Raw genomic sequence first — 9,232 nt, 5'->3', positions numbered from 1 at the left:
CCCATTCAGGTGAGTCGGGGCAGCCTCTTTTGAAGACCTGGGGCTACAGCTGGAATTTGAAGGAGGATTAGCTCAAAGGGAAGTCTGGGAGTCCTTGGGGGCCGATTTCCCGCGAGGTGAGTAACCATGGATCATCGAGCCTTGTCTCCAGAAAAGCGACAGGGACCGAGAACTAGGTGGCTTGCTGGCTGGCAAGTGCGTCACGCCGGGACGGAGCCGGCTGGCGTCTCGCAGGTCTCAGCTGGGGATGACGTAGTCTCGGTGCAAGCCCAAAATAGCCGGCTCCGCCCCTATCTCCCGGCAACCCCTGCAGCAGCACTCCCCCCCTCCCCACCGCACCCCCCGTGCCACCGTCCCCCGGGTGACAGGCCAAGCCGGCCTCCTCCGAGTCTCTAGTAGTTTCGGTGCAGCTGACGCAGGCCTGCGCGCACAGCTGGGCCGGCGGCGTCCTACGCAGCAGCCGCGAGCCCCGCAGCGGGTGCCAGACGGTTCCCGGCGGGTTGCAGGGGCGGGGCACCGCAGGAGCCCGAGGACTCTGGGAGGAGGAGGTGCGGGCAGGGTGCCCCGTCAGGCTGGGGGCCCTGGGCCTGGCTGCGGAGTTAGGGGACTGCGCTAGAGCTCCCCGGGCCCAGGCACCGAGATAGCCAGTGGCACCGGCCTGCAGGGGCCGATAAGGCTGCCCGACCGAGCCCAGTCACCCGCGGCGAAAAGAGCCGAGTTGGGCTCCGCTTCTCCCCCCGTGGGAGCGCCTCCCGCCACCCTGGGGGGCTTCAGCCCCAGGGAACCGCCCTCGGGTCTTTCTGCCTGACTTATCCTTCTCTCCTACAGCCCCACGGAAGCCAGCCTGACTGCCGACGAGTTGCCATGGCATCCTACTACGAGATCCTAGACGTGCCGCGAAGTGCGTCCGCTGACGACATAAAGAAGGCGTAAGTGCCTCCGCTGGGCACCACAAAGCCTCTCAAACCCCCAGTCCCCGCCCCCAGCACCGTGGGGCCCTTCAGAGGCAGTGCCCGAGGAACCAGGTCCCTGACATCCGTAGGGAGGAAGGAGACCCCTGGATGGGTAGGAGAAAGTCTATAGCTGCGAAGTTCTGCTGGGAGCTGCACTGTGGGTCCTTCTCCAGTAAGCCCTCCCTTCCACGCCTCTCCCCACCCCTAGATGTGGGCTTTCTTAGGATGCCGTGCAAAGGTACCCAGGCAATGTGACCAGGAGGGACCACTGCCCTCTACTCTCCATGGAACCCCACCCGTGCAACCCCAGCCCCAGCGAGCCCCAGGGAGGGTTTAGGCCTGGGGCCTTCTCACCCTCATATTATCACCTGTCAATAGAAGCAGTCCTAGCACTGGCTGCAGAAGGGAGATAGGGAACCCCCATTAAAACACCGCAGCAGAGGCAGCCCCAGCAGCTGGGGTGAAAGGACATTGGTTGGCTAGTGGGAAAATGGGTCATTCTGTTCTCTGGCGGAAAGTGGCTCCATTTGTCCCTCTCCCCTCCCCTGTGAACCCACTTCCTGCAGGTATCGGCGGAAGGCTCTCCAGTGGCACCCAGACAAGAACCCAGATAATAAGGAATTTGCTGAGAAGAAGTTCAAGGAGGTGGCCGAGGCATATGAAGTGCTGTCAGACAGTAAGGCCTGGGTCTGGGTGGGTGGTACCCATCACCGCCCCCCCCCCCGCCCCCGCTTCTTGCCCTGTTGCACTCCTTCACAAAGCTGTGCCTTTTCCCAGCTGGCATTCAAGTGTCTCTCCCCCCCCCCCGCCCCCACACACAGGGACTCTGGGGCTTTTTCCCCTTTAAATGAGCACCTATACTATGTGCAAAGCATCTTTTCATTCTCCCCCTCATTCCCTGTGCTCAGTGCCTGCTCCCTAGCGTCTGCTACTTGCAGCACGGGCCTTGACAAAGGATAGGCTGCAGGGCAGGCAACCGACATGTCCTGAGCCTCCTCTGCACCAGGCATTGGTGGGTGTGGCCTCTGGGAGTCCTCACAGCCGTCCCTCGAGGCAGGATGTATCAGCCCCATTTTACTGGCAGGGAAGCTGAGGCTGGGAGAGGTGAGGTACCCTGCTCAGGGTCACACAGCTGGAATATGAATCCAGGTCTTTTTATCATTCATTCAGAAAATATTAATTTGGATACTTTTGGGGCTGGGCCCTTGTTGGCTACTGGGGAACCATGGAGGGCAAGCAGGCACTGTCCTCATCCTGATGGGCTTATCACATTCCGCTCGGGGAAGACTGACAGTAACGAAATAAATAAACTGACGAGAGTATTCCAAAGGAAAGTAGCAGGGAGATGTGACAGGGAATGACAGGCAGCGATTTTTGTGGCACTGGTCCCAGAAGGCCCCTCTGAGAAAGTGACATTTAGGCTAAGCCCTGACCAATAATAACACAGTCGTAATAAGCTAACATTTATGGGACATTTACTGCATATCAGGCACTGTGTTAAGCCATGTACATGAGTTATCTCATTTAATCCTCGACCATCCTAGGAGGTAGGCGTTGTTATCGTGTCCGTTTTACAGATGAGAAGGAGTCAGTGGGTGAAGGGCCGAGCTGCTGCTAAAACCTGTAGCCCCTGCCCCCTGTGCACCCTGCTGCCCCCAAATGTCAGCCCCTGGGCAGTCCTCTGAGGGTCTTAGCCCAGCAGGGGAGGCCAGCATGCCAGAGGGAGGGAGAAATGATCTGGTCTCTCCTTCCAGAGCATAAGCGAGAGATCTATGACCGTTATGGCCGGGAAGGGCTGACGGGAGCAGGTAGGTGGGACTGTGGGGCCTGGGGGACAGAAGTGGGTCAGGGAGGTGGTGGGGGGGGGCGCAGACTCTTGCAATGGATGTTCTCTCCGGGCTCCCAGCTGTGCCTTAGGTGGGGTCCCCTGGCCCAGGGGAGTATACCGCCTAAGCCCCCTTCTCCCCCTGCCTGTCCTCCAGGAAGTGGCCCATCCCGGGCGGAGGCCGGCAGTGGTGGGCCCGGCTTTACCTTCACCTTCCGCAGCCCCGAGGAGGTCTTCCGGGAGTTCTTCGGGAGTGCAGACCCTTTTGCAGAGCTCTTTGGTGAGTGGGCTCAGGAGGCCTCTGACTAACTCGGCTTCCCCCTCCAGACCTGCCCTCCATCAGCTGGGAGGTCCTGGGTGTGGGGAGGAAGGCTGAGAGGGAAGCAGAATCCCAAAGACTGGAGAGTTTGTGAAGGTGGATCCAGGGAGAGTGGGGACAGAACCTTACACAGGCCTGAACTCCCATGACCCCGTCGTGACACTTCAGAGACTTGTCTCATTAAACGATAACAATGATACATTGTTAGCCCTCCACAGTGACAGCCAGGAAAGCAAGCCTCAAAGCCTCATGGGACAATAATAATGCCATTGCAAACAACAGCAGATACTGTTTTCTGGAATGATTAACATGAACCCTGCGAGGCAGATAATTTTATCCCCACTTGCAGGTGACTGAGGCACATGTGCTTGCAGACACATGGCACGCGGGAACGCGGGTCTCGCTGCCGTGTCGGCCCGACGCTGTGCCACGCTGACCCGTCGAAGGGGCTGTCTGTCCTCCCTCCCCCTTTCCCTTCCCCCTCCCCTTCCTTTGTTCCCTGTTGTGGACAAAATGCACCAGGGAACTGTTTCATATATAATATTGAAAAGGAATTTACTTTGTAAGTCAGTCCAAGCAGAAAAGAAAAAGAAATCAGAAGTGCAGCCAGTTGCTTAGCAGCTTATGTTTCTAGTCTGATAAGCAGGATTTACATATCACATTTTGGGGGGCAAATGATTGTTCATCTGCTTCTGCTTGCTTGTTGCAGATGACCTGGGCCCCTTCTCAGAGCTTCAGAATCGGGGTGCACGACACACAGGCCCCTTCTTCACCTTCTCTTCTTCCTTCCCTGGGCACTCTGGTAAGTTCTGTCCCCTCCCATCTTTGCAAGCTCCGAGTCCTGGGACATCTCACCTCAGCTCGTGGCTCTCCCAAGTCTTCCCCCTGGTGCACCCAGAGCCCTGCCTCCCTGCGGGGAGAGCCCACAGAGGTTCCCGGACCCTTGTGACTGCAGCCTGCTGCAGACGAGCCCCCTCTAACCACCTCTCCTCCTCTGTCCCAATGCCAGAGTTCTCCTCCTCGTCTTTCTCCTTCAGTCCTGGAGCTGGTGCTTTTCGCTCTGTTTCCACATCCACCACCTTTGTCCAGGGACATCGCATCACCACACGCAGGTGAGGGCTCCTCCTGGGACCCTGCCGGGTGGAGGAGGAGCTGCACTGATGGGAAAGTCACTCCCTTGAGGGCAGAGCCCCGTTGGTCCTGGTCACCGCAGCATCCCAGAACCGCCTCCCAGAGCTGCATCCCAGAGCTGCATCCCAGAACCACATCCCAGAGCCGGCAGGCACACCCACAGCGCTCGGGCATGCCCACGGAGTGACCTGTGCTGTCTCCCACAGAATCATGGAGAACGGGCAGGAACGGGTGGAAGTGGAGGAGGACGGGCAGCTGAAGTCGATCACAATCAATGGTGAGGAGCGGCTCTGCCACTCAGTCCCTGGCAGCAAGCCCCAGCCCCAGGCCCCAAAGCCCCCTCCCCAACCTGCTCCAGTCTGAACTCCCCTGGGGCATGGTGGGAATCGCCACCAGGCCAGACTGGCAGGATCTCCGTCCGGATGGCCATCACACGGAAGGGAGCCAGGACGGTGGACCGAGGAGCCTCAGAGGGCCAGCCAGTCACTGTCGTCATCACTGGGGTGTGCCTCTGCAGAACTCGACTGTTTTGGAAGCACTCGCACACATTCCATGCTCCCGTATTCCTCACACAGCCAGGGGAAAGCAGGGCGGTTGGTGTTTGCCCTAGTTTTCACTGGAGGCGGCTGCGCCTGAGCACAGTTACATGGCCGAGATCCCAAGCACCCCCAGGCCGGAGGCTGTGTCCTACTTAGCGAGGGGGAAATCCAGGAATGAAACTCGGGATTCCTGGAGCTGAACTCTTGCCCCCACACCCAACTGTCCAGGGTGTTCGCCGTGGCTGCCCTTTCATGCCACTCACCCTGGGAACACTATGCTCTCTTGGTTAACCATGGGAACATTTTGACAAGGTAGACATTCTCACCATTCCCGTTTTATCAAGGAGGAAAGGGCAGCTCGGGGAGGTTGAGTAGCCGGCCCGAGGAGATAGCTTATGTACCCGTGGCAGCTGAACACCTGCGCATGGCTGTAACCGCTGTGCTGGGTGTTAAAACATGTGCGTGGCAGATCCCAACGAGGGGCTGGACGTGGTCAGGGTCGTCGCTGCATGTGGCAGCCTGGCAGGACCCCCCTGGCCTGGGCCAGAGGGACTCATGGAGGCCATGACTCCGGCAGGTGTTCCGGACGACCTGGCCCTGGGCTTGGAGCTGAGCCGGCGTGAGCAGCAACAGTCCGTCGCCTCCAGACCTGGAGGCACGCAGGTGCAGCAGACCCCGGCCCCCCGCCCTGACCACGACCTCTCCGAGGACGACGAGGACCTGCAGCTCGCCATGGCCTACAGCCTGTCCGAGATGGAGGCGGCTGGGAAGAAACCGGCAGGTGGGCGGGAGGCACAGCGAAGACGGCTCGGGCATCTCAAGGCTCAGTACCAAGACCGGGGCGTGGGGGGGACTCACGAGAGCGCCAGGGGTAACGCAGCCAAAGCCGGCACACCCCCAGAAGAGAAGGCCTCCCGGTGCCTCATCCTCTGATCCCCAGGCTCAGCCTGCTCCCCCGATTCAGGATGGCCTGGGGTCCCGCTCACTGTTAGAACAGAGAGGGGTGTGGCCCCTCCAACTCTGTGCTCCCTCTACAGGTCCCCCCATGCCACGCTCCCGTGTGGACTCAGGCTTTGCTCCACTGAGCTGAGAGGTCCCCGGTGAAGCCCAGGGTGGGGGCCTCCGGGCTGTGGGAGGGCCTGAGGAGCCAGGGTGTACTTCTTATTTGATGGGGGGCGGGCATCTGAGGGGCATTAGTGGCTTGGGGCAGGCCTTTTGTGCCCAGGTCGTCTGCCACCTGTGTTGCTGATGATGTCAAGGAAGGAGGACTTGGCCTGGGGTTCTCTGAGCGCAAGCCGGCGGCAACGCCGGGGAGTCTGCGGCTCTCCGTGTTCGGCTGCGGACCCCCCACCCTGGTCTCTGCGCAGCGTTGAGCTCTGACTGTCTCTGTTGCTTCCCTTCTGGTGCTGCTTCTCCTTCCTCACACTCTCCTCTCTGCAATTCCCCGTGGGCCGCGTCGCTTGCTTTCACTGCCGTCTGGCTAGGACTCCCTTCTTCCTTCCTTCCCCAAGGAGGCCTCAGTGTGACGAGGAAGATGCTGTGGCCGGTAGGGCCATAAGGTCTTCCGGGGAGGCTAGCTGGGTGGGGCGGGAGCCTCCCGGCCATCCAGATTTGGAACCGGAGCCCACTCCTCCTCCCTTCCTCTTGCTGCCTCAGCCTGCCCCAGGCCTCGGGACTAGGCAGAGGTGAGGCCGGCTAACCCTGGAGCAGTGGGATAGGGCCAGGGTGCCCCAGGAGGGAGGCCTAGGAGGGGACCGTGCCCTGTCCCACTTCACCATGCATCAGGGCTCAGGGAGAGGCCACAGGGCTAGCCCAGGTCTGCATGCTCAGCGGCGCCACCCTCCACGGCTTGCTGCTGACCCTCTCTCCTGTCACCCACCCCCGCTCTCTCCCCAGATGTGTTCTGAGCTGGATGTCCGGGATCCAGAGTCGATGCACAGTTCCAACAGGACAGCGCCCTCCCCTGTGCGCTGGGAGGGGACCCTCCATTCCTCTCCCTCACCTGTGCTAAGCATAGAGCCGGGCCTGGATGGTGGGTGGGAGCCGGGTGGGAGGCGGCAGTAGTCTTAGCCTATAAACTCTTCACTGGGTGTTTGGTGCTGTCTCTTGGGGACTACTAGTCCCAGAATGCAACACACCCTGCCTCATTTCTGATAGATCGGGCTTGTGGGAAGTGGTGTGTGGTTATGGAGCTGTGCATCTTGGGACATGTAGTTCCAGCCCAGGTCAGCCTGTCACTCACTGTGCGATGGGAAGATCTTAGTTATCCTCTGAGTCGTCCCTGGTAGGGGTGATGAGAATGTGGATGAAGGGGCAATGGTCCGAGCCTCCATTTCCCTGACACCTGTTGCTAGCGCCGAGGTTAGAGAGGTTGCGTGTACAGATGAAGGCCCCGTGGCATCTGGGAGCAGCTCTTCTCCTGTGGGCAGTGCTGGGCTCTGAGGAACAAGCTGGGATGGGATCACCAAAAAGCTGATGGGTGCGGACTGGCGGAGAGCTTGCAGGGCAGGGCCCTCTGGGACGTGTGTGCGCGTCTGTGTCCGGGACTGGCATGCAATGGGCACTCCAGGCATGTTGCTGCTTGTGTGGCTTCTCTGGCCGCTGCCCCTGCAGCCCGTTCTCTCTCCAGCACCACAGCCGAGCCGCCTCTCCTCCTCCCTGCCCGGGGAGCCCAGGGGCCGGGGAGGGGAGGGCGGCGCCAGGGCATTGCCAGACCCCGTGACACGGCGTCTCGGAGACCCCTTGAAGCCAGCGGGGCCGAGCGCACACCAGAGGGAAACACTGGAAGCCAATAAAGCTGAGTTTCGAGAGCTCGGCGGGACCCTCTGTGCTGTGTTCTTCCTTCCAGGGTGGCCCGGGGACCTACGGGACCGGTGGCTGACACACCTCCCTTTCTTGCCCAAACATCTAGAGATCGTGAGCCTGCCTAGCCAATGGCAGACGTCCCCTCTTTGACCGGGCTGCCCCCACCCCACCCCCCCGTATGTTGTGGAGCCCCAAGAAATGCTCACGTTCTTCTGCCCTCACCCCCTGGGGCCCCACAAACGGCTTTCCTGAGACAGCTGTGGTCCCCTCACGGGGGGACCCACTGCCCAGTACTCCGCAGCAGCGAGGACCTGACTAGAGAATGACTTGACCGAAAGCACGGGGACAGCCGAAAGCAAGGAACTGCAGGAAAATGCACATAGACTCACCTCTTCCCGGGTCTCCTCGGCCCAGAGCCAGTGGCGCGTCTCAGAGGCCCGTCTCCCCCCGTGGAGTGGTACAAGTCCGTGCCCCTCAGGGTCCAGGCCCCCAGCTCGCCAGGACCCAGGGAGGAGAAAGCTGGGTACCGCTCCTGGTCTCCAGATCCCTGTAGAGGTGCCCCTGCGGCCACAGGGCAAGCACCTTTCCATTGCCGAGCAGGGCAGCCCAGCTCCCCCGCCAACCTCCTCTCCCACTCCAGGGCAAATGCTTGCCCTCATCTTCAAGGGCTAAAGGGCCTACAGTGTGTGTTTCTCAAAGCAAGGAAGCGGCCTGCCCTGAAAGAAGACCTTCAAGCCTCTGTCTTAGAGAGAGGGGATTTGCTGAAGTCGGTGCGGTGGCTGTTTTGACAAACTTCTGGCCTTTGAGAGGTCAGACATGCTGGAATTGGATGCACCTGAACTGAGATCGGGTCGGGCGTGGAGGACCTGCAGCCGCTCACTGGTGCCTCCGCCCCCTGCGTGGGGCGGGCGGTACCCACCCAGTGTCCCATGGGAGAGGACTGAGCCTTGGGGAGATTGAGGGGCCCCCAGGTCCAAGTAGCTCCAGGTCTGAGGCTCATTCTGTCTCTTTATGTGTCCATCACCTTTGCCCAAGGGTGACACACAGGCGAGGGCTCCTCTGGGATCATAGCGATGGACAGTTCTGGGAGCCAGGGGACGGGGAAGAAGGTGTCCCTTGTCACAAGGTGAATGCCCGCTGTGACATCTCACAGGCTTGGTCTATCCGAGTTCAGCTGATTTTTGCTGAAGGTGTGGAAGGCAGTTTGTTTAACTGTATCCTCAGTCCTGCACAATGTACATTATTCCTGAGGCCAAGGGCACGAGGCAGCTACCCAAGAACTGAAAGGCAGTAAAGAGTTTCAGCATGCCCGGGTTCGAATCCTGACTCCACCTCTTACAAGTTGTGTTCCCTCAGGCAGTTTCCGTGCATGCCACAGTCTCTCCACGTGTAAGATTAAACGTGAAGGTTAAACAAATGAATGTGTGTGGACGCCTGGGAATGTGTGTGGACGCCTGCCCGACACTCAGAAGGCACAGCGGAACGGAGGCCTGGTCGCCAGCTCCCATCCAGACCCCGGGGGAGCCTGCGCGTCCCCCGGGGGACACCGGCAGCTGGCTCCAGACTGAGGCTGGGCTGCCGTCTGGAAGCGGCGCGGACAGAAGCGCGTAGGAGCCGAGGCTGCAGCTGCACACATAACACACTAACTTTATTCACACTG

At 60.3% G+C, this 9,232-nt stretch overlaps 1 protein-coding gene across 2 annotated transcripts; it reads left to right on the top strand.

Annotated features, from left to right (window-relative positions):
- Positions 1-347: 347 nt before the first annotated feature.
- DNAJB2 (DnaJ heat shock protein family (Hsp40) member B2) lies at positions 348-8,957 on the top strand. 2 transcript variants are annotated; one of them, XM_045854692.1, is made up of 10 exons: positions 348-548; positions 829-929; positions 1,520-1,629; positions 2,708-2,761; positions 2,936-3,058; positions 3,807-3,899; positions 4,107-4,209; positions 4,435-4,505; positions 5,345-5,548; positions 6,664-8,957. In XM_045854692.1, the coding sequence occupies exons 2-10, from the start codon at positions 865-867 to the stop codon at positions 6,672-6,674; spliced, it is 834 nt and encodes a 277-aa protein (XP_045710648.1). In that variant the 5' UTR covers positions 348-548; positions 829-864; the 3' UTR covers positions 6,675-8,957. The 2 variants fall into 2 exon arrangements, with proteins under 2 accessions (XP_045710648.1, XP_045710640.1); XM_045854684.1 differs by lacking the exon at positions 6,664-8,957 and having other exon boundaries at positions 5,345-5,837.
- Positions 8,958-9,232: the final 275 nt, after the last annotated feature.

This window comes from Phyllostomus hastatus, unplaced genomic scaffold (genome assembly GCF_019186645.2).
Source record: "Phyllostomus hastatus isolate PE091 unplaced genomic scaffold, TTU_PhHast_1.1 phas_contig_137, whole genome shotgun sequence".
In the NCBI taxonomy this organism is placed as follows: domain Eukaryota; kingdom Metazoa; phylum Chordata; class Mammalia; order Chiroptera; family Phyllostomidae; genus Phyllostomus; species Phyllostomus hastatus.
This window is presented reverse-complemented; position numbering and strand designations above follow the sequence as displayed.